The sequence below is a fragment of the Budorcas taxicolor genome, chromosome 22 (genome assembly GCF_023091745.1).
Source record: "Budorcas taxicolor isolate Tak-1 chromosome 22, Takin1.1, whole genome shotgun sequence".
NCBI classification, from domain to species: Eukaryota; Metazoa; Chordata; class Mammalia; order Artiodactyla; family Bovidae; genus Budorcas; species Budorcas taxicolor.
In genome coordinates, this window is record NC_068931.1 from 49040621 (window position 1) to 49065310 (window position 24690).

General features: G+C 55.6%; 1 protein-coding gene across 2 annotated transcripts in view; it reads left to right on the plus strand.

The window, feature by feature from the left end:
- Positions 1–23931, plus strand: part of CTIF (cap binding complex dependent translation initiation factor) — a 329462-nt gene extending 305531 nt beyond the window's left edge. For both annotated transcript variants that reach the window (XM_052660394.1, XM_052660395.1), the window contains exons 11-12: positions 18204–18257; positions 19924–23931. In XM_052660394.1, coding sequence (XP_052516354.1) covers positions 18204–18257; positions 19924–20139 — 270 coding nt within the window. In that variant the 3' untranslated portion in view covers positions 20140–23931. The remainder of the gene's footprint in view (positions 1–18203; positions 18258–19923) is intronic.
- Positions 23932–24690: the final 759 nt, after the last annotated feature.

The window sequence follows — 24690 nt, forward strand, 5'->3', positions numbered from 1 at the left end:
TTACTCAAACTCATGTCCATTCAGTCGGTGATGCCACCAACCATCTCATCCTCTGTCATCCCCTTCTCCTCCCGCCTTCAGTCTTTCCCAGCATCAGGGTCTTTTCAGATGCATTCCCCTTAATTCCTCCCTTTTCCCCCTGCTGCTGTCTACAAATCCTGTAGCTTCAGCCGGCATCCGTGCCCCCAGATAGGCAGCTCATCCACCCTCTGTCCTGTCATGCCACCATCACCTTGGATTGGACTTCAAATAACTCCAAACTGGTCCTCTCTACCTCTTTGCCCCACTTTTCTTCATCTTAGATGAAAGGCCTCTTGGAAGGCAGGTGTGCCGCCACCGAGGACTCACAGAGGTGTTTCCAAGCCAGTGCCCCTCTTGAGTTGGGTGTGCTAGGCTGCCCAGGCCTGGGTGAGACTCCGGGCTCAGCTCCACCTGGAGAATGTCTCGCCTGGGTCCTTGCACAGGTGCAGGTACTCTCACAGATGCTAGAAGGAAAGAGAGGAACAGGATTGACTTTTTTTTAATGTCCCCCTGAAACTAGTCTCCTTTATCGTCATGCTTCACGTAACGCACGTAGATGGATAATGTGTGGGTGAGTGTGGAGACATGCACATGTACACTGGTTCCAGATGCATGCATCACCTTGAGTTTAGTGTAGGAGCCTTCGCCGAGGGGGGGTGTTCATGATTAAGTCCTTCTCCAGAAGTTCATTTGATGGCCTGTTAGCCAGAAGCATGGAGAAGTTGATGTCCTTTGGGATTTACTAAAGGACAGGCAACACAGCTAACACAGGTGGGCCATGAGTGAGACCCCTGACAAAGGCCTGGAAGCGTGTGGTCACAGGCAGATGCTCAGGGCAGCCGCAGCACTCACACCTGACCGCACAGATGCGAGATGCGCATCTCCAGGCCTGGGTGCCTCCACCGGCCATTCCCCCTTGGCTCAAAGACTCAGGGGCGTCCCGACCGGCCGCCACCCCGTCAGTTCCGGGGACTGTGGGCAGCAGCTCTGGTATGGTTCTCGGCTACCACTTTGCTCCCTCTCCTCTGTCTCAGTCACCTTTCACCGGAATTGCCCCACCAGCCTTCTACCCAGGCTCATCCCCGTCTCTGTGGACTCCAGACTGATGGGACTCTCACGGGGTCACTGCCTGGAACGTTCTTCCCTCCCCCCGGCTCCCGATCCCACTGTTTCCCCAGCTCCACATCAGAGTGTCAGTTTAGAGCTCCCCCAGGGAGCCTCTTCCAGGCTTCTTCTCCCCGCACAGATGAAGATGGTCCTTTCTGCCACCCACCCCGCACCACCGTTAGTTCTGAGCAGAACTGCGAGCTGCTGCTGCTGAAGCCAGATACTGCTCTGAATATGTCTCATAGATTATCTCGCTTAGTGCCACCCACACCCCACCCCGACACACACACTTTCCAGATGAGGAAACCGAGATGCAGAGAAGTTATCTGTGCAACATACACGGCAGGTGACCGAGTCAGGATTAGGACCTAGGCAGTCTCGCTTTACAGGCCCAGCTGCCATCACTGTCCCACTTGTGCAAAGTCTGTCTTCTTTATTAGATTAGTAGGTCTACAGGTGAGGACAGGACTCATGTTCCTTGCTGAATGAGTGAGTGGGTGAATGAATGAATGAATGAAAGATGTTCTATCCCTTCCGACCTGTGTGTCACTGGTGGGGCTGCGTCCAGGGAATAGAGAGGCTCTTGAGTGACTTGGCCCCAGCCAGCACGTGCTTTCCTTCAAATCCAATTCACGGGTCTTCTGAGAGGGCCCACTGAACGCCAAGTTCCCATGTGAGCAAAGGCTAGTCTAGACTCCAGGTAGAACTGGGCAGAACCAAATAACTGCCCCCGGGCTGTGAGTCTTGAGGCTTCTCCCTCCAGGGGGGTCAGGAAAGGAGGTCAAAGAAGGCTTTTGGGGGAGGGACATCTCTCAGCCTATCTTGAGAGATCCGGTAACTGGAGCCAAGGGGAGAAAAGGCGGAGACCCAGCTGAGTCAGTGAGGAGCAAAGGCCAGAGGCAGATAAGGACCAGATGTGTTCATGGATGGCTTTGGCTGGACCAGAGATCTGTGGGGGGGAGCAGGGCGCAAGGCAGGAAGGGCCCCTGGGGAGGAAGTGGGTCAGTGGGCTGAGCTCTTGATCTCCTGCAGTCAGTTGGACCAGGCAACAATGCGTGGGTAACACAGATATGGATTCGCATGCTCACTCACCCAAAGAGATCATCTCAATTTAGAAAGACTCACCTATTATGAAAATGTGTACTCTGCTAAGGGTAAGGCTCGAAACCCAAGCCAACTCCCAGGTCCAGGTGCCCGTTAAATACTCCTTTATCTCCAACCTTGGGCTTGGCAGTGAGTACTTCTGCTGTCCCCAGGCAGCCCTGGACCCTTTCTCAGCCCAGACCTGTGTGCCCCTCCGTTTGGGTGGCTGCTGCTCTGAGTGCAGATGCTCATCATGCCTGGAGCACAGCCCTGTTTGTCTCAGCTTGATTGGCCCAGCCGTCCCCGTCCGGTGGGTCCTCGGTTACCACCTTGCACCCAAACCCGCCACAGAACCAGCTAACCTCCTTCACCCGATGGCCAGACCCCCCTGCCCAGCTGCTGCAGTGTGGCTTCAAACTCCATCCACCTCTACCACCCTGGGAAGACTGGCACCGCTGCCTGGAACCCAGCTTTTATTCCTTGTAGGGCAGGCCAAGATGATGGCACTGAAGAAGGACATGGTCTAAGCAAAGGCTTCTTTAGCGTTCCATGCTTGGGGACAGAGTAAGAGGCTCTTACTCCATGTCCCAGCTCCTCAAGGTTCCCCTCTGGTTTCTGGTGCCCTCCCCCACTCAGACCCCTGCCAAGTCTGGAGTTGGGAGCAGGGGCCTCTGGTTGACTTGGGCGTGTCATGAAGAACTTCTGAGAAGCTTCCTCCCAGGCTCACGACAAAGTGGCTGGGCTTGGCCTTCAGATGCCCTTGTGCCCACCAGTGAGCAGGGCCGCACCCCTGGACTCTGTGCACAGGGCAGCCTTTCCTCGGAAACCAGGAGGTGACCCTCTGTAGCAGTGCCCCCAGCCTGGTCCCCTCTGAGCCTGCAGAGAAGTCAGCCCTCCGTCCATTCCTGCCTCCCTACCACTTCTTTCTGATTAAGGTTTCTTTGGCTTCTTTAAAAGGGATTGTCTTGCACCCCAAGAGGCCTCCTGTCTTCCCAAAGGGCCCAACGTGTTCTGATGTGCTTACACCCTGGAGAGGGCGGGAAGGTGGTGGGTGTGAGGGGCGGACTCCCTCAGGGACATGTGTGGCTCGACAGCGGCTCGGCCACCCAGGAAAGCTCACCCACGGGAGGAAGGCCTCTTGCGCAAGCGATGCCGGGCAGGCGCTCTGAGCTGGCCCGTCGGCCCTGGCACGCGGCTGGGCCTGTTAGGAAATCCAGGAGCCGCTCTGTCTGCTTTCCAGCAGGCGCCACTTCTCTTTCCACTGCTTTGCTCAATTCACGGCCCAGCTCCAGGGCCAGGCGGGCGGGCGGGCGGGCGGGCGGGCAAGCGAGCCGGGCACCCTCTGCCACAGGCCCAGTGCCCAGGAACGCCTGCTCCTGCCTCAGCCCTGCTAGCTGTCACAGGATCCCCGGGCCGGGGCTGCAGAACTGTGATTAGGCCGGCCAGTCCGCAGGCTGTCGTGGCCATCTCGGGTGGGAGGGCAGGGTGACTCTCGGGGAAGGATTCCAGACTGTTTCCTTCTCGGTTGAGCTCCACCGCCCTTATCTCCTTTCCTGCCAGGCGGGACTCCTCACTAGTCACACAAAAGAAAACCCCACCCAAGACGCACAACCCCCACGACCCCCCTGATGGGCTTGAAGGGGGAGGGCTCGCCACTGGCTCCTTCAGGCCACCCATTTGTCAGTGTACATTGAGCTTATGTCGTGGGCCCAGAAGGGGTTGGAGGGGCAGGTCGAAGAGACGAGAACCACCAAAAAATGGTGCCACCCTGGAGGCTGTCTGAAATCTCTTGGCCCTGTCAGTAAGCTGAGATCTGTCTTTTTTTCCCCCACGCCCTATTGCAGACCTTTTCTTCTAATTGATTTTTATTGGAGTCTAGTTGCTTTACAGCGTTGCGTTAGTTCTACAGTACAGCGCAGTGAAGCAGCTATACAAATGATGAGATCTCTCTTGGAGGAAAAACAGCCCAGTTGGGGCAGGCCGGGGGGGAGTGCAGGCAAAGGCCAGCCACTAGGTTCAGGGGTGATTGGGATAAGAGATGGGGGTCGTTGTGGGACTGAGTAGAACAAGGGGTGGGAGACATAAGAATAAGCGTGTACGACACAGCCCCTCGCTCTAGCATCTTGCAGGCCTGGGTATTTACTCCCAGTTCACAGAGTATTGGGATACAGGACTGATAATTTTAAGAGAGAAGACTGAAGAACTGGGATGTCAGCTGATTCCACAGTTTACAAGGCTCAGGAGAGCTGAATGTAGAGCCCCGGCCCTGCTGCTCCTAACTCTGTCTCAGGCCCGCTGCTGAGCCTCAGAAGAACAGTCTGGCCCCAGCATATTCAGACTTGCTGTTGGGCTGCACTTCCTGGAGGCAGGGGGCTGGCCTAGTTGACCCCTCAAGGTCTCGTTCCAGCCCAGCGGCTGGGGCCCATTCTACAGGCAAGTTGCTATGGGAACTATAACTTTGAATTTCCTGGCTCTGGGGCTGTGAAAATCACAACCTGAACCTTCCGTTGATGTGGGTTTCTCGATTAATTTCCTGTTTGATTGTTTACTTTAGAGAGTGGAAAATGCCTTTGCAGGCAGCTAGTTCCCTCCACCAAAACGCTTATCACGCCCTCCCCCCAGAGCCAGCAAGGTCAAGTCCAGGCCTCAGGTGGGAGGAGGTTGTGGTGGGGCGAGCAGCGGGGAGCTAAGGCCTGGGGCCAGGGGCCAGGGGCTCCAGGACAGCTGGCTCAAAGCAGACTGGCTGCCGGGGCTGCCCTCGCCCTCCCTGCCCTCTCTTGCCTGCGTCGGCCGGAGGGGCCCAGGCTGGTGGGTGCCAGGAGAGACCTGTGATTTCAGAGGCTGGCCCCGTGAGGGGTGTCTGCCCACTGCCCCGGGCCTCAGGCCTGGTCCCCAGCCAGCCGAAACTACCCCCTGCCCCATCTCAGAGAGCCATCAGATGCTGAGTCAGACGCAAAATGCAGTCATTCCTTCAGAGGACTGTCCAGAGGGTGCTATAGTGGGGCGATGGCCCCAGGTGCCCCCCTGCTCTCCTGGCCTCCTCCCCAGAGGGAGCTTGGAGAACAGCTTCATTTCCATCTGCCTCCCCTGCAACCACCCTCCCCCGGGACCGCCGGCAAGGAGCGGTGGGTGGTGCTCAGTTCAGTTCAGCCACCCAGTCGCGTCCAACTCTTTCCAACCCCATGGACTGCAGCACGCCAGGCCTCCCTGTCCATCACCAACTCCCGGAGCTTGCTCAGACTCTTGTCCATCAAGTCAGTGATGCCATCCAACCATCTCATCCTCTGTTGTCCCCTTCTTCTCCCACCTTCAATCTTTCCCAGCATCAGGGTCTTTTCAGATGAGTCAGTTCTTCGCATCAGGTGGCCAAAGTACTGGAGCTTCAGCTTCAGCATCAGTTCTTACAATGGATATTCAGGACTGATTTCCTTTAGAATGGACTGGTTGGATCTCCTTGCAGTCCAAGCGACTCTCAAGAGTCTTCTCCAACACCACAGTTCAAAAGCATCAATTCTTCGGCGCTCAGTTTTCTTTATGGTCCAAATCTCACATTATACATGACCACTGGAAAAACCATGGCTTTGGCTATACAGCCCTTTGTCAGCAAAATAATGTCTGCTTTTTAATATGCTATATAGGTTGTTCATAGCTTTTCTTCCAAGGAGCAAGCATCTTTTAATTTCATGGCTGCAGTCCTCATCTGAAGTAATTTTGGAGCCCAAGAATGTAAAGTCTCTCACTGTTTCTATTGTTTCCCTATCTAGTTGCCATGAAGTGATGGGACTGGATGCCATGATGTTAGTGTTTTTGAATGTTGAGTTTTAAGCCAGCTTTTCCACTCTCCTCTTTCACTTTCATCAAGAGGCTCTTTAGTTCCTCTTTGCTTTCTGCCATGAGGGTGGTGTCATCTGTGTATCTGAGGTTTTTGATGTTTCTCCCGGCAGTCTTGATTCCAGCTTGTGCTTCAGCTGGAGGCTGGTGCTCATGTTGCTGTAATTCTGTCCTGTTCCAGCTCCCACCCTGGGAAGGAGTCCGCCCTGGTAGGCCAGGTGGGGCGCTGCAGCAGGCGTCCTGACCGGCAGTAAGAACCGCCTGCCACTGAGAGCGGGGCTGCTTTGACACCTTTGGGGCCTCCTCCCCACCCCCGCCTGCTGAACCCCCAGAGACAGGCATGAGCACCTGGGCACCAGGGGAGGAGGTAGAACAAGCTAGAGGTGTCCTGACTGGGCAGATAGTGACTGGGGAGCAGGGGGCTCCCAGCCCCTCAGCCGTTCCCCTTGTCTGGGCCATTAACTATAATGTGTCATCCTAATCAGGGCACTTTTGAAAGCTAAAGGAATATTACTAGTCATTTGAGGTAATCACTGGAACCATCCCAGGCAAACTGGGGTGTGTGGTCACCCCATCTTTGCTGACTTCTCCCCATTGGCCTTATTGATGTGGGGCTTACTCGTGGGACGGCTGTTATGTCCTTGACTTTGGAGGCAGACTCTACCTGGATTCCAAAGCCAGTTTCCATTACTCATGCTCACGAGGACTTCATTTCACTCTCCATGCCTCAGTTCCTGCAGGTATAAAGTGAGGATAATTACAATGTTATTTGCGTTTCCCCAGTGGCTCAGCAGTAAAGAATCCTCCTGCAATGCTGGAGACATGGGGTTTGATCCCTAGATCAGGAAGATCCCCTGGAGGAGGGCATGGCAACCCCACTCCAGTATTTTTGCCTGGAGAATCCCATGGACAGAGGAGCCTGGCAGGCGGTCCATGGGCTCGCAAAGAGTCGGACACGACTGAAGCAATGAAGCACAATTACAATATTTAACTCAGATAAACTGGTATGAGGATAAAAATGGATTTTAAAACATGCACAAGCATGGAGCTTGGCATCTGAAGTAAGCGCTCCAAAAATGTAAGTCAGATTAAGGCCCTATAGATGTGATTCAGCCCCCAGAGACCCCCTCTTGAAAGGGAAAACCTCGGGGCTGCCTCTGGTGTTTTGTGCTCACCCTTCAGGAGACATCTGTGGACATCAGGGCAGTGAATACAGAAGAGGACAGACAAGGCTTCTAGAAGGGAAGGCAAGGACGTTAAAGGAGAAGCTGGGAGGTGTTGATAGCAGTGGTGGCCAACGTCCTTGTTGTTTCAAGCCCTGACGCGGGGTCCTCGCGTCTGCAGGAGCTCCGTGAACAGAACTCGCCTCCTATCTGGGCCACCGGCCAGGGCTTGGCCCCCAAGAGGAGCCTCGGGAGCCATGGCCCCATCCTCTGGCTCTGGCGTCTGCAGAAGGATTCTGTGTCTGCTCTGAGCCCCAGATTATGTTTCCATCCCCTGGGCCAGCTGCGGGATGGAGCATTCCCCCATGTGACATTTACTGTGGCCACTTTGTACGAGCTGTTTGCAAGCTCTGCAGGAAGGAGGTTAATTATTCCCTCCAGGGCGCCTCGTCCGCAGTTAGGGTGCCTGCCCGTCTTAAGTTAGGAGGGCTGACAGCCAGACCACAGGGCACAAGCTTGGACCGAAGTCCAGTTCAGAACCATGAATTTCCTTGACATCTGACCCAGAGCTGCCACACCGGGCTTCTTAGTGGGCTAGTGGAAAGGGACAATTGGGGCAAATCCCGCTATCCTGGGGATGTCTGAAATGCAGGCTGTCACAGAAGGACCATCATAAGTATTGAAGGTAAACCAACACTCGTTTCCTAGTTGCCTGAACAGGCCAGGCAGTGTGAGCATTTACACACGTACCTGGGTCTGCAGCCACACTAGCACCTCTTGTCCATTTCAGAGGAACGATAGCCTTTCTCTTATTTAAGGCTCACCTATGTGCTCGACTCTCCTCTTTCCTGCGTGGTGCCCGCTCACGTCTGCCTCCATCCAGGTCTCTCCTGCTGTACGGCCCATCGCCCTTGACTCTGAGAACAGAAACCCCCAGAGAAAAAAGAAACGGTTCGCTCTTTCTGTCTCCACTTCTTGACCTCGCTTTGCCTCTCCAGCCCCACGTTACCCAGGCTTCCTTCCCCGCGTGAAGTCGTCATGGCAGAGGTCACCCGTGCTCTCCTAATCACCAAATCCAGGGGGCCCTCCCTGGTCATTGTTCATCTCACTTGACCTCTCTGAGCCTTTGACACGGTTGAGAAGTGACCTTGACTTCTCAGCCCTCCCGCAGCTTCCATGACGTCACTCTTTTCCTGCTCTGCCCAGCGCTCTGACCACCCTCTTCCTCCTTGGGGGTTCTTCCTCCTCTGCCACCCTTTCGATGTTGCTGTCTCCTGGTTTGGAGCTCTTCCCCTCATCTCTTCCTATTCCACGGCATTCCCCAGGTCAGGTCACTGCCGAGACCTTGACTCACACCTGTGGCCTGACAACCACGGGTGGCCAGTCTCCTGATACTCATCTTCCCTGATAACCCCCAAGGACTGTGGACTCAATATTTCTCACACTGAGCTCATTTCCGTTTTCCGAAATCAACTCTTGCTGTCTTCCTAGTATCACTGGTGGCACCGCAGTCGACTCGGTTGCTATGCCCCTTCTCCGTCTTCCGCGTTGTCCTTTTCCTCACCCTAACTTCTGCTCCCTAAACCTGGCTCCTTCCACTGCTCCTGCCTTCGCTCAAGCCTCCATGTTTCTCACTGGCCTCCTTGCCTCCGGTTCTCCCATCACCCCAGCTCCTGTCTACTCTCCACACTGCAAAGAGTGTGGTCCTACCCACCAGTTGAAAGTCTTTTCAGTGGCTCTGCAGTCCCTTAGGATAAAATCCAAACCCAGTAGTAGCATGGCATCTTGAGCCCTTTAGGATGTGGCCCAGGCCACCTTTATCATCTTATGCTGTCTCCCCCACCCCCACCCCCACCCCCACCCCCCACTCCCCAACCCCCCTCCCCGTTATCACATATTTTAGTCTCTTGAAATACTTGTTGTTCACCACTGCACTCCCCCTTTTATGCATGTGCTGTGATGCCATGTGCTGCTGCTTACGCGGTGGCCTGCTCTTCACCACCACCATTCTATCCTATGTTCCAATCCCGTATACCTAGCATGAGCTCTCTGCTTCCCCTTATTAGACTCTAAGTTACAAATCTTATTTTTGTTACCCAGATACTGACATAGTGTTTAGTACATTGTAAGTGTTCCATAAACCTTGTCAAAGGATGGCTGGCTGGCTGGATGGTGGGCGAGAAGGTAGATGGGTAGATGGATAAAAGGATGAGTGAGTGGTTGAAAGGTTGGAGACGTGATGTGTGAGTGGATAAAAGAATTGATGACTGATTGGATGCCTTGGCAGGGGGACGGATGAATGGACCTATGGTGGCCAGTGCCGGCAAAGTATAGGTAAAATCAAGTCAGTTTTGTGCAGATGCAGATGGATTATCACCAGTCAACAAAACTAAGAATGAGCTCCAACCAGCAAAGTAAGAATCAGCTACTGTGGGAGAAATTAAAGTAATTCCCCAAGAAAGAGGATGCTGACCCAGGGCTTCTAAGCACCTTCCAGTTCTTCTCAGATTTGCTATCTGTCTGTCTGGGTTGTGTGAGCCACAGAACTACTGAGCCTCAGTGTCTCTGTTGACTAAGCAGAGATAATGATGCCTGTGGCCTTTCTGTGTTTCCACAAGAATGTCACGGGGACGAATGGGATGGTACATTACAGAGTGGGTCAAGATCTTCAGGAAAGATACCTGTTTATGAAGATAAACACTTAATAGCAATAATAACACCTTGCATTTGAATCACGCTTTGCCCTTTTCAGAACTCTTTCACGTACTTTATCTCAACTGACTCTCAAAACAATTCTAGGCAAGTATTAGCCCCATTCTCAAGTGAGGAAACCGAAGCGCAGAGTGACTAAGTGACATGCCCATGAATAGCAGGTCTTCTGACTCCAAATCTGCTGCACATTTTTTGATGACAGCTTTTTATGGCCAGATTATCTACTTCCCTCCCTGCCCCAAGAGACCCAGACATAATTGATGTTCTTCTTGACGATTCAAGGTCACTATCAGGAACTGTCCTCTAGACTCAGCTGTAGATGCAAGTGCAGGTCCGCCAGAGGCACAACGTAGAGACGCCCTAATGCAACCTGAGGGTGCTCCTGAGATGCAGGTGGCCCTGGGCAGCCGCTCACCACGGCCACCATTCTAGGCCGCGTGCCACTCGTTGGGGCCGTCCGTCTCCTCCAGCTCAGCCTCATTCTTGTCCCTCCTCCCATCTCTCCACTGTCAAGGCGCATCCCTATCACTGTGGCTTCCTCAGCCACTGGAGACCTGTACCTCCCACTCAGGCCTCTTCTTTTTCTCTCTTCTCTTCCCAAGACTTCTTCCAGCCTTGCCGGGGATCCTGCCACCATCCTTCTGTAGACCTAGCCAACCAGTCGGAGCTCTGGGTTTGGTCCCCAGCAAACCAGCCGATCACATGTGCTCTGAAGTCCCCTCTCTTTTGCCACTCTGTTGCTGCTCCCAGCCCACCCTTGAGCCAAGACGGGGCTGCTGCAGGCGGGGTCTGGCTGAGCTTTTAGTGTGGCTGCACTCAGCTCCTTGGGTCTGTTCTGTTAAGGCTGGGACTGTGCTGTGGGTGAGCTGACGTGTTCAGGGTGGGCTGGAAGTTCTGATCACCGGTGCTTGCTCTCCTCCTGCACGGGAAGACAGCCCCAGGCTCCCTCCATCCACACCCTCTTTCCTTCCCCACGGGGTAGCACCCCAGGCCTGGCTGCATTCTGGGCACACCTTGGGCAGTGTGGCCCTGCCCTGGGAACCTTCCCGCGGGACTCTGCGGGGCTCTCACCAGGCTGCCTTTCTCCCTTTGCTGTCGGGCCTCCCACAGCCTGACTCCGAGCACCTTGGCCTCTCCCGAGGGAGGATATGATGGGTGTGCCCACAACAAGTCTCCGGCAGAGACAATAGGACAGGAATGCATTAGCTTCCGAACAAACACTGTGTGGGCTCGCACAATTGCTTTGCATTCTCTTCCAAGAAACACATTTCGCAGTTGGAGGGTGCGGGTGGTTTGCCTGCCCCGGCTGGCCCACACCCCTTTCTCTGCCAGAGACATTGATGAGTGGGCGCTGCCCCCCGACTCCCCGACCCCGGGCCTTCAGTCCCCTCCAATCCATACAGATTTTCTTTCAGTGAGCAATAGCAAGGCAAAGGGACAGTTTTGTCCAGGCAGAGAATGGCCTACCCACCAAAGAGTACCTACTCACTGCCCTCTGTTTTCAAGCTGTTTTTAAATTGTAGTTTAAAAAGAACATGGGTTTCCCTCGTGGCTCAGTGGTAAAGACTCCCCCTGCCAATGCAGGTGATGCAGGTTCAATCCCTGCGCCAGAAAGATTCCGTGGAAAAGGAAATGGCAATCCCACTCCAGTATTCTTGCCTGGAGAATCCCATGGACAGAGGAGGCTGGTGGGCTACAGTCCGTGGGGTCGCAAAAGGGTCGGACGTGACTTAGCGACTCAACAACAAGAAGAGCATAAGACTGACCATTTCGGCCGTTTTTAAGTGTACAGCTCAGTGGCATTAAGTGCATTTACGTTGTTGTGACACTACCACCATCTCCAGAACGTTTTCATCTTGAAAAATGGAAACTGTACGTGAGACGCTAACTCCCTCTTACCCTCCCCCAGTCCCTGGCCACCACCGTTTAACTTTCCGTCTCTATGAATGTGTTCCCGGGCCCTCATAGAAGTGAGTCCTACTATATTTGGGCTTCCCTGGTGGCTCAGCTGGTAAAGACCTGGGTTCCACCCCTGGGTTGGGAAGATCCCCTGGAGAAGGGAAAGGCTACCCACTCCAGGATTCTGGCCTGGAGAACTCCATGGACTGTGTATAGTCCGTGGGGTTGCAAAGAGTCGGACACGACTGAGCGACTTGGTTATTACTATTGTACAATATTAGTTCATGACTGGCTTATTTCACTGAGTGTAATGTCTTCAAGGCTCGTCCATATCGCAGCGTGTGATAGGTTTTCCTTCTTTTTTAAGGCCAAATAACACTCCATTATATGGATGGACCACGTTTTGTTTATCCATTCATGTGTCAATGGACTCTTGGGTTGCTCCCACTTCTTGCCTATTGTGAAAAATGCTGTTGTGAACTCGGGTGGACTAGGATCCCTTCGAGTTGCCACTACTCTTTGAGACTCGTCTTGGGAGTTAAATAAAGCGTCGTCTCCCGAAGATCCCGAATAGAACACTCATCAACCACAGAGTTGACCCCCTCAGTGTACAGCAGCGATTCATTCATCTAAAAGCCAGCTGTCCTTTGGGGCTTCCCAGGTGGCTCAGGCGTACAGAATCTACCTGTCAGTACAGGAGACACGGGTTCGATCCCTGATCAGGGAAGATCCCACGTGCCGAGGAGCAACTAGCCAGCCCATGCACCACGACTACTGAGCCTGTGCTCTGGAGCCGCTCCTGAAGTCTGTGCGCCCTAGAGTCTGTGCGCCCTAGAGTCTTCTCCACAGCGAGAGAAGCCGCTGCAGTGAGAAGCCTGTGCACCACAAATGGGGAGAGGCCTCTGCCCGCTGCAACTAGAGAAAAGCCTGAGCAGCAAACAAGGCCCATCACAGACATAGAGAAACAAAATTATATTAAAAAAAAAAAAAAAGACGGATTCCTGAGAAGCCATTGATCACGCAGAGGCACTGGAGCCTCAGAGGGATGCTGGGGGGATGTCCTCTCTGCAGCTCTTCTGCTCAAAGGCTCTGAGGGTCCCCCTCTAAAAGCTCGAGTGAAGAGGCCGAAATAGCGTCTGGGGGAGAGCGGGACGTGGTCTGCAGCGCCCATTCCGGTCCTGAACCCTGCATCTCAGCAACTGCAGGGGAAAAGTACAGCGAAAGCCCCTGGGGCCTACCCCACTTCCTTGAGAAAACCCAGCAGGCCATTTGCAAGAGGGCCTATCACTCGATGTGATTCTTGGCTGAACACAGACTTTCCCAAATGACCAGTGAAAGATAAGGTTGGAGGAGAGGCTCTGGGATGAGAGCTCGCCCACAGCCCTGCCCAAGCGCCCCTACCCTGAGTCTGTCCCCAACCCTGGCAGCCGGGAGCCCCGGGCTCCCCAGGGAGGGAGCCTGGGTGTACAGAGGAAAGGATGTAGTCTAGTCACAGCAATGAGGGGCAGAAAGGAAGAACAGGAAGCCCTGGGCCCACTCTGCAGCTCTGAACCTGCACGCGGGAGCAGGTGAAAGGTGGCCAGGCCTCGGGCCGTAGAAGGGAAGAGGAGATGCTTGCTCGTCCAGACTAAGTGCTCAACTGGCAGGAACGTGAAGGCTCCACGAGGCTGTCCATGCAGCCAGAAGTTGGAGGACCACTTAGAGGGAGAAACAACCCCAATTCAGAGCACTCAGTACTCATCTGGCCCCAACTCTTAAGTATTTCCCTTGTTAACCTCCCATGTCCCAAAGCCCCAGAACCCCTAAGAAACTGATCTCAGGACAGAACGTGAGCCCAGGTTCATCTCAATTCCCCATGACAGGCACGCCTGAGCACCTCCTAGGTGTCAGCCAACATGCTATGCTGCACTCAGTCATATCCAACTCTTTTGCAACTGCGTGGACCATAGCCCGCCAGGCTCCTCTGTCCATGGAGTTTTTCGGGCAAGAATACTGGAATGGGTTGCGGTTTCCTTCGCCAACATGCTAGGTGCATCCAAAGCAGGACCCTTTCTTCCTTCCCACAGGCTCCCAGTTCTGCCAGCTCCCCTCATCCCCAACCAGCTGCCAGCACCCACTGTGTCTCTGGGAGTTCCCATCCCCCCAGACACACCCCTTTCCCCCTTTATGGTGATTTCTACCAGCCATTTTTATCTTAAGGATTTTCTTCCTGCTAAGCACTATGGGAAACCTATGTGGGAACAAAGCTACTATCAGGACAATGTCCCAGCAAACCTCAGCGAGTTCTCTTAATATTTGTTCTCATGTTCCGTACAGAGCAAATGGGGCTAGGCCCACCTTCCCCCCACCCCCACCCCCACGCGGTCCTAGACAGTCAGGGCCCTCTGAGCCCTGGAACCAGCCCCGCCCACTCCCCAAGAGCAGGCTGGGTTGGATGCTGGGCTTGGGTGCACCTGCCACAAGGTGAGCCACCTCTGTACCTGCTTCCTGGTCCTCATTCTGGGCTCCTGGGTTTTCTAGATGAGAGAGGCCCTTCCTAGTGTGACCCTCAGTATCCCCCCAGACACTCTCACTGCAAGTGTCCCTTGGCTCCCTGTAGGGGTCTGCAGCCCTGGGAAGCAAGAAGACTCCAGAAGCAGACACCAGTGTGTGTGTGTGTGGTGGGGGGGTTGGGGAGGGGGCGTCGTGGGAGACAGCTGTGTGCTGCAGAATATTCCTCTGTGCAAACGCATCATTTTTTTTTTTAATTCAGTTTTAGCTCTGCTGGATCTTGGTTGCCGCGCGGGCTTTTCCCTGGTTGCGGGGAGCAGGGGCTATCCTTCTTTGCAGTGCAGGGGCTTCTCATTGTGGTGGCTTCTCTTGTGGTGGGACACAGGGTCTAGGGGGCGCAGGCTTCAGTAGCTGCAGCGTGCGGGCTCAGAAGTTGCAGCACGCGGGCTTAGTTGCTCCACAACATGTGGGATCTTCCCGGGCCAGGGATAGAATCTGCATCTCCTGCATTGGCAGGCAGATTCTTCACCACTGAGCCACCAGGAAAGCCCCACACATATCATCATTGAACCAGTCCCCTTGTTGGTGGCCATTCAAGCTATTTGCAAAAGTGAAACAAAAAAAACCTTCCATCCAGCTCATGGAGCGTATGTGGGTGGGGCATGTGTAGGATAAATTCCTGGAAGTAGTATCACCGGTCAGAGGGTTCGAACACTTGTCATGTTGATAAGTATAAGTAAGTGTTAGTCGCTCAGTCGTACCCCACTCTGCAACCCCATGGACTACAGCCCACCAGGCTCCTCTGTCCATGATATTTTCCAGGCAAGTATACTGGAGTGGGTGGCCATTTCCTTCTCCAGGGGATCTTCCCAACCCAGGGATCGAACCTGGGTCTCCAGCACTGCAAGCAGATTCTTTACCGACTGAGCTAGTTATCCCCAAATTGCCATCTAGAGAGTTATACCAACTTCTGTCTCCACAAACACTATATGTTTGCAGATGTATGGATTATAACTTTGTGCCGTGTCCCCTCTGGCAGGAGAAGTCTGTGGGGTGGGGGTGTCCACATCCCACTCAGTGCTGCCGTTTCAAGCGTGTGCACCAGGGTCAGCTGCCCGGGGGCCACGTCTCAAGTTAGTCCCTCCACACTTGCAGACCCTCCTGGCCAGGTGGGTTTTCCCCCTGCCACTCAAGGCACATGTGTTAACAAATGCTTCCAGTGCTTGCTGTGTGTCCACGCTGGGGAATGGAACAAATAGGCCCTGCCCTCCTGAGCCTGCCTTCTCCTGGGGGAGATGGCAGGCAAAGGAGTAGGTCATCTGTCAAGGGTGAGAGGTGCTAGGGAGCAAAGTAAGCCAGGGGGTGAGCGGCAGAGTCACTTACACGCAAGCTGATCAGGGAATCCCTGGCAGATGAGGCCATGGCGGGCTGAGCCCCGAGTAAAGTGAGGAAGGAAGGTCTGCAGAATGGTGGTGGCTGAGAATTCCTGGGTGCAAGAGCACAAAAGCCCAGAGTCAGCAGAACGCCAGCAGGCATGCCCACCAGTGGCCATCCGCACCTGTCACTGCGGGGCTCACACTGTTACCTTTCCAGACTGCCTTGCTCTCCACCAGCTCATCTTTTGAGCAGCTTGAAACCCACCTCTGCTCCTTCATCCCCAGATGATTTTCTTTTCGGCGTGTCCACTGTGGGACCCGTTCTTGCCCGGTTCTGACAGATACAGTGGAAGGAGGTCTGGTCCCTGAGAATGACTCTGGTCACTGCAGCCCACACTGAGCCATTCCTGGGACTCTTTTGACATTTAGTAAATGCATCGTTAGCCCCATGATGTGAATGTTTGTGTCCTCTGTCAGGGTTGGATGGCTGTGATATGATGGGAGAAGCGAGAAGGGAAGGTGGGTGTGCGGAGTTTGGATTCCAAGCCTGTAGTAGGAACAGTCCCCAGGTGGTGTGTCATTTCACCCTCCTTGACCACGTCGTGCCCCAGACCAGAAAGCTTGACTCCATTTCTCGGTCGGTGGGCGAGGAAGCTGACCCTAAGTGCCTTCCTCTTGTGCCCTCTCCTTACTCTCCTCCCCTTCCTTTAAAACAAAGACAATGCATAAATCACATTGACCCACATTTAGCGAAGCCCTGCTGTTGCCAGGAGCTGTGCTGGGTGTTACAGGGCAGCCAAGACGAACGTCACACTGCCCTGCCCTCAGGAAGCCACGGTTCACCCTGGAAATGGCTTGCTCCTTGTGTGGGATGCGGAGCGGTGGGGGAAGCCGGGGGGCTCAGGAGTGAGAAGCAGGAGTGGGCACCATGCTGGAGCAACCCACAGTCTCCAGGGAAAGTCGGAACGTGACCCGGGGCTTGAAGGATGGGAAGTGTAGCAATGGAGAGTTCCAGCAGGTAGAAAAATCACTAACATGGTCTGGTGGATGGGCTGGTGAGTGTGGTGGGGTTGGGGTAGAGATATACTTACGGGCTGAGGAGGGAAGCATTACCAGCAGAGGGACCTGCGGAAGAAGCGGTCTGTGGGGCTTGGGGAGAAGAGGATGACAAAGTTTCTGTAAAGCTGTGCCTGGAGAGAATTTTTACTGGGGGGTTCAAGGAAAAATGGGGAAAGGGGCAGAAAACAGCAAATATTGGTGAGGCTATGGAAAAATCAGAACTCTGGACCCTGCTGGAGGGCGTGTAAAACAGCATGTCCACTGTCAACAGTTTGTCAGGTCCTCAGAAAGCTGAATGTGGAATTACCATATGACCCAGCAGTTCCACTCCCATGGATGGACCCAAGAGAGATGAAAGCACATGTCCACACAAACGCTCATCCACAAGTGTTCATAGCTGCGTTGTTCATGAGAACCAAAAAGTGGAAACAGCCTAAATGTCGAGTCATCTGATGAATGGACAAACAAAATGTGGTGTAATATCATATACAGCCTACAGTGTCGTATCTTCCAATCACAAAAAGGAATGAAGAACTGACACATGCTACATCATACTCTGAAAGCATTGTTAGTGGAAGAAATGAATCACAAAAGAACACATATTATGTGATTCCGCTGCATACAATATCCAGAAGAGGTAAATGTGTAGAGATTAAGGACATTAGGTGTTGTCGGGGGATGGGGGTGGGAGGAGGGCTGACAGCTAATGGGTTCGGGTTTCTTTTGGGGACCATGAAAAAGTTCTAGAGTCAGTGGCGATGGTTGGGCAACCTTGTGAATCTACTAACAGCCACTGAATTGTATGCTTTGAGATTGTGGACTTGCTGTGACTGAGTTTTAGCTCAATTTAAATCGAGAGAGAGAGACGGAGAGAATGCAGCGCGGCAGGTAGAGGGGAGCCTGGATCAAGGGTGACCGGTCCCAGCGCTGAGCAGCCTGGCCGTGGCCTTGGTCAGGAAGCAGTTCCAGCAGTTCCAGTCTGGAACAGTGTGCGTGGTTTTGCAGACTCACAGTGCTGGGCCCATGGGGAAAAGCGCTGTGATTTCTGGAAGTCCTCCCGTAGCCAGGGTCCAGGCACCTTGAGCCCAGAGCTGAGCCCCTCGCACTGATTAGGAAATCTTTGCACACGAACTTCATTTTTGCTGACCAGCTGTTCACAGCCAGTGACCCCAGCATGCCTGCTACCGCTTTCAAACCCACCTGCAGCTTTGCTGGGCCAGGGCCTATAGGCAGGCCTTCTGTCCTGGCCGACGTACCCATGCTCCATGACCACGGCAGTCCTCCAGCTGCTCTGGTCCCATCAGAGAAATCACTGCTTCCTGGAGCAGTGCTCCTGCTGCCATTCAGCCTTCGTGGGCTGTCTCTCTAGCCCAGCAGCCCCAGGAGATGCTTGTTCCAGGCTGCAGGGGGCTGAGAGCAGCTCAGCACCCCTTAGCGCTTGTTCTCTGCCCCTCTCTTCCAGCTCTTGCAATCTCAGGATGTGAAGGAAGATGCCGTCCTGTGCTGCTCAATGGAGGTAAGCGGGGTGGCTTAGACCTCTCCCACCTCAGACCCTGCGCATCCCTCTCAGCTTAACAGTTTGGGGGGCCCAAGGACCATTGGAGGGGTCCATAAGCCCGGGGCTGGTAGTGGGAGATGGCTTCCTGAGTGGACCCAGGGTTCTGTCCACTGCAGCGGGACGGATGGGGTGCTAGCCTCATTCACATTCCCTCTGCCCCCAAGACCACCTCCTTCTCAGCCCGGTGCACCTCACAAATGACTTAGAAGATCCCAAGTGATGCCCTGCCCCCGGGTATCTCCCCTGGCTTTGGTGGCAGGGGGGTTTGAGGGGAGGTACTGAGGTTGAACCCCAGGTCGCATTCCCCACTTCCAAGCTGCCCCATGGGAGGTCCCAGCCCTGTTTGCAAGGTGTGGCGACTGCTCTTGCTAGGGCTCAGTTACGGGGACAAAGCTATGCCCTCAGAAAACAGCCCAAGGGGACCTCCCTGCCATTGCAATGGTCAGGACTCTGCGCTTCTACTGCTAAGGGCACAGGTTCGACCCCTGGTCGAGGGACTAAGATTGCACAAGCCATACAGTGTGGCCAAAAGGAAAAAAAGACAAGAAAACAGCCCAGGGACATTCAGAGGGAAGTGTGGTGAGGGGAGGGGCTTCCAGGGCCCACACCCAGGACGTGCCAGGGCTCTAGCTGGGTACCCTGCATGGGGCTCCAGGCAGGGGAGATAAGAGAGGAGGGGAAAGCATGGTTCCAGCCTCCAAGCAGCTCGTGGTCTGGCTGCGGATAGAGATCTTGCTCACATGCATGAATGGATGAGGCAATGTGGAGAAAACATGTAGGTACAGAGCTCGCACCTCTGAGGAGTTAGGGGAGAGGTCAGGTTACGCCAGGATGCTCAGGGAAAGTTTGGGGAAGAAGGCAGAGCCCTGAGAAGTGGGTGGGCTAAGGCCGGGGTGGGGCAGCGACAGACACTTGGGATTCCAGGGGCTGCCTGCAGGGCTGTCTGATCCAGGAGATCCGGGCTCCTCCTAACTCCGGGGGCTTTTCAAGACCATTGAGGCCTCTCTGGGGGGCAGGCCCTCTGGCTGGCCTTCTGCCCCGGATCCTCTTTCCTCCCTGTCATGTCATTAGTGTGGGCAGAGGTCAGTTGTGGGGATCGCGGGGCTAGAGAGGAGAGGAACAGGAGACCTCATCCATGCTCTCGGGTTCCACATGGACACATGGCTGGTAACAATGACCAAGTTCGTTTCCAGAGAGACGTCCTAGCTAGAGAAGGTTAATGCGGGGCCACCTGGTCACCCTCGAAGGAAGCAGGTCACATAGCCATTGAGGGTGCGGGCGGTGGTCAGGGAAGGCTTCCTGTAAGAAGGGAGGCAAGTGGATGAAGGGAGAAGCATCATGTTCCTGGTAAGGACTCTTCACAGCCCCGGACAGCAAGCAGTATCCTGACTCCTCTCATTCCTCCGGCAGATTGGGTGTTAAAGGTGGGCTCTCACACTGGCTGTCTCCACTCTCCACCCTTTCTGTCCCTCTGTCCTGGGAGGAAGAGGCCTGGGCACCTTCCTGGGATAATCCAGCGATTTCCTGTCCCTGCTCCCCTAGCAAGCACCCCTAACCGAGATGAACAGAGCAGGAGCCCTTTCGGGGTCCAGCGCGCGTCCTAACCCCACTTCTCTGCCCGCAGCTGCAAAGCACAGGCCGACTGCTGGAGGAGCAGCTGCCCGAGATGATGGCCGAGCTCCTGGCCAGCGCCCGCGACAAGATGCTGTGCCCCTCGGAATCCATGCTGACCCGGTCCCTGCTGCTAGAGGTCATCGAGCTGCACGCCAACAGCTGGAACCCCCTGACACCCCCCATCACACAGTACTACAACAGAACCATCCAGAAACTGACCGCCTGACAGCTCGGGGGCCTGGCGGGCAGCCCGCAGGGCAGCTGGGGCCCTGGTGCTCAGAGCCAGATGGACAGGCGGGAAGACAGGGGTGGCCCTGGCGGGAGAGAGGCGTGGGGAGGAAGGCAGGCAGAGCCGGCGGCCAGCCTGGAGCCAGACGGGGAAGGGACCGAAGCCCTAGGAGGAACAAACCCCCATCCGACGAGCCCCCCAGCCCGAGCATGCGGCAGCTCGCACCAGTAAGGGCAGCATGTGTCTTCTCCACAGTGGCCCGGCCCTCCTCCTCCCCGCCCCCTCCCATGCAAGGCGTCCTCCCCCCTGCCCCCCGCTGGGCTGTGCCGTGTGCAGGGGTTCATCTCCTCAGAGGCCGTGGCAGCCTGCATGCTGGGGTACAGCTTGGGTCAGAAAGGACCTCAGAAGGCTGAAGAAAGTGGGTCGGAGATGGGCTTGCATTGTTCCCGCGTGCTGTCAGCCACAGTCGTCAACCGGCAGCAGGCGACATGTAGCAGATGTCCGGGAGGACAAAGGCAGGCACAGTCCCCACCAGCCGCCCCTAATTGATGGCCTTTGTCCGCGCGGCCGGCGGGCTGGGGGACGGGGCGATCTCCTCTAACCTTCGCGTTCGGCCCTCCCGCCTTCCAGCCTTGTCCCTCAGCGCCCCCCACCCCTGAGCTGCAGGCCCAGAGGGGGCCAGGGGCCTCGAGGGGAGACAGAGTTTGCAGTTCTACTTGCACTCCTTTGTTTTATTGTGTTTCACTGTTTTCAAAAGTCAGCTGCTTTGAAGTCTCCTCTCTCAGTGCCGAGGGCCCCGCAATGTGATCACACAGTCAGCCCCGCGAGAAACCCCTGATTAGTGGGAGATCAAACCCGGCCCCCCTCTGGAAGGATCCTAGCCACAGACGGCTTGCCAGTAGCCAATTAGGGTAATTGGAAACTTCTGCCCCTGCAGGGGTCCCCGCTGGAACCCCATGCTCCTCGGCCCCTGGCTTCTCTGTTCTCTGTTTCTAGCTTCCTTCCTCAAAGGGCCGATACTGTCGCCGCTGGGAGAGCGTTAAACCTGTCCTGGCCTGGGGCCTGGTAGTGAACCGGACTCAGAAAGAGGCTGGCGAATTAAAACCGAAAAGCCCAGTGATGCTTCCCCGTGCCACACACACAGGTCTTGTCTCAAGCTCTCCCTGGGGGGCAGATACAAGGGAGAGGGGGACACCTGGTTCCCTGGGACTAACTCAACGAGCTGAGTCCTCAGCCGTGGTCTGTGCCCGCTGGGGGGCCTGTCTCTGGGTACTACTGCCCCAGGGCTGGTGGGAGGGGTGTGTTTGCTGAGTCATGAGCAGGACTGTCAGGGGATCCCAGCAAGCCACCCGCTTTCCAGGCTGGCATAAAGGCTGGGGACGCTTGGAGAGGCCAAGTCCTGGGGGCAGCCCCTTCTCTGATGGCTGGGGAGGAGGATGAGGGGCGGGCCCTGGGAGGCTGGCTTCGGGTCGTCTCTGGTGTCTGCACAGCCCCACTCCTGGTCTGGAGCCCCCATTTCCGTGAGGCCTCAGAATGTGGCCTCAGAGCCCAGCAGTGTCCTTACTTGCTCTTCGGTTGAGGCCTGGGTCACCTTGAACCCCTACCCCTGGCTGACTGGTCTGATCAGGCTGGAGGAAATGTCCCCTTGTTGAGTCTAGGAGAGCAGACGGGTGGGGGTGGGGGGCGGCTTCCTCTGTACCCCTGGCTTATCCATCCCACCAGCCGCCACCTGCCCGCCAGTCCCCAGGAAGAGCCTGTTAGGGAACAAGGGGAGGGGCACAGTTTACTTGGAAGAGGTCAGTGGCCTCTGCCAAGGAGTCCACACTGTCCCACCCCTGCCTTCTCTGCCCCCTCCCCTTCCTCCCAAGCTCCTCCATCTTCTCACTGCCTTTCCTGCAACTTTTGGCTCAGTCTGGGCCCAGGGACACCAGAGGCCCCACAGGAGGCCTTGAGGGAAGAGCTGGGCTGACGTCAGGATGCTCAGAGAGGCACCAGGGAAATCGCGGCCCCACGGGGTCAAGCAGCCCCCAGCCCGGCAAGCAGCCGCTCCCTGGCTGCCCTCTGAGACCCGCACCTGGGCTGAAGGAAGGCCCTGCTTCCCTCAAGAGAGGTGTGTGTGAGTGTGAATGTGTGTGTGTGTCTACATGAGTGCATCTACTGAGAAGGAAGCAGGGCCCCGGAAGAACGCTGAAGCCTAAAAGTGAGGCTGAAAGTAGAGGAAGCAGAAGAGGGGGTCTCCCACCCCAGCCTTGGGCTCAGAGAGCAGGCTACCTGAAGGGGCCCCAGACACCACGCGCTCGGGGGCGATGTTCCCTGGACGGCTGGGCAAGTTAACATCTCGGGCACCGCCTTCCTAAGGGCCCCTTCCTCCCGACAGCCTGCCTTGGTGGTCTTGCCTCAGGGCCAGCCCCGCCTTGACTGTTAGGACCAGAGTGGGAAGGAGTGAGCTATAAATATGTATACATATATAAATATATTTTTAATTACGTGTCGTGTCACCGTGGCCTCCAGACATATATGGTTCGCTTAGTTAATTCCACTGCTTGAGCGCGCTTCCTGGCTGATCTGCATAACCGTCGAAGCTGTGTTTCTAAATGCAGGTTGCTGCCACTTTTTCAGATGTGGAAGGAAAACGTTCCCCCGCCCCCCCCCCCCAAAAAAATTTTTTTTTTAAGGAAAAAAGAGTAAAGCCTAAACTCTGAGGCAGCTTCTCACAGGAGACTACTTAGGAACTCGGGGGCAGACAGGTGCCCTCAGACCTCCGCCCCCGCCCCAGGCCAGATCCCCTTGCTGACAGGGAGGCCGTGTCCGAGTTGACCTCTGAATGTATTTGATGGGAGGCGAAACCGGGTGTTGCTTAGTCCTCTGAGTTCTCAGTCCTCTTCTAAGGCTTGTGCGGTTTTCCCTCCTCGCCCGTGGCTCCCACAGCTCTGAGGAGGTCCCGCCATCCTGACACGCGTCCTGTTTCTCCTGCCAGTCAAGACGAGGCAGTCACGGTTTTCCTCTCAGGCAGCCCGCCTGCTCGCCACAGTCCTGCTCCCACGGGCCTCATGGCTCTGCCTGAGCTCTGGGACCGCAGAGGCACCCCCTCACCACCCGCAGCCTCCCTTGGGAGGCGGGAGCCCCCCGCACCCTCCCCAGCAGGTGTGCACCCCCAAACCCACTCTTCGTCTACTCATCCTTCCTTAACCTGTCTGTACACCTTTAAGGTTTGGGGATCGTCCTGTCCATCCGTGTAAATGTAAATGTGGGCCGAGTCGGTATTTATTCTAATTTTTATTTTTTATTTTATTTTCTCTGATGGCTGGGGAGGGAGGGGGTGTGGGAAACATACCGCTCTGATCACGCCCTGGGCAGCTGCAGGGGCGGGGGCCCAGACAGCCAGGCCGCCGCAGGAGCAGCCCCGAGGGGCCGCAAAGACGCCAAGCCCCAGGCTCTTATCTGGCATCAGAAGCCGGCCAGTGTTCCTCGTCCCGACAGACTGTCCAGCCTGCCCGCGAAGTCCTGTCCCTCAGCTGCCGGCGCTCTGTTGGGAAACTGCAGGCTGGGCCTTTGAGGACACAGATCAGAGAAACGGCAACTCTCCTCCTCTGTTCGGGACACTGGCACATAAGGGCTGCCTGCCTCGCCTGAGCCAGCTGGGAGCCTGGCGACGGGTCCTACCTCCCCAGAGCAGGGGGCCGGGGGCTTCCTGCCAAAGCTGCGGCAGAACCCTGCTCATGCGACGACCACCTTCCCTCCCTTGGTATGTCCTGCTTTCCAGCTCAACCCAAACTACAAGTGGGTTTAAAAATAAACCACACCAAAAAACAGAAATGCCCCGAATCTGTTGTTCTTCGCGCGGTCAGCAAAGGAAATCTCTCCCAAAAGCTTTTGTGCCTCAGCGGGTCCTGGCAGAGGCCTCGGAGGAGCCCCTACCCAGGTGATGAGCTGGTGAGAAGATTCCCCACGTTGGGCTGCAGCGGGGAGCAGGGCCCAGGGGCTAGAGAAGGTTGGGAAGGGGTGGTCCAAGAGAACACGGGGGAGGGAGACAGATGCCGTCCCCCTTCCACCAAGCCGGGAACCGTGGTCTGTCCAAGGTAAGAGAAGCAACCCAGTCCTGCATGAAACTTCCACTGAAGATTTGGGTCACTGCATGTTTAACCACCTCATTCCCCAAATCTACCCCTCCTGTGAAAACGTCACTGACACTTGGCAAGTGACACTGACTCACTTGAAGAAGACTGAGACTTGGGCAGAGCAGCTCCCAGAAGTCAGCAGCAAGTGGCCGTCCCGTCCCCGCGGTCAAGTCAATCTTTCATCCGAGGGTCCCAAAGGGCCCAGTGATTTCTTTTGCTGTGGTGACATGTTCTTGGTTTTGCACAATCCCGTCTGTGACAAGACACCAGGGACACTGCCTCCTGGTAACAGGTCCCCCCGGGGATTCTTTCTGGCTAGACTTTGCCAGGCCTTCAGCTCCTTAGAGTGGCGACCAGAACACCCACACCCCTCGTGATTCCCTGGTCAGGGCAGGATGGCAGCCAGGCCAGCTCAGCAGCATGTGGAGCG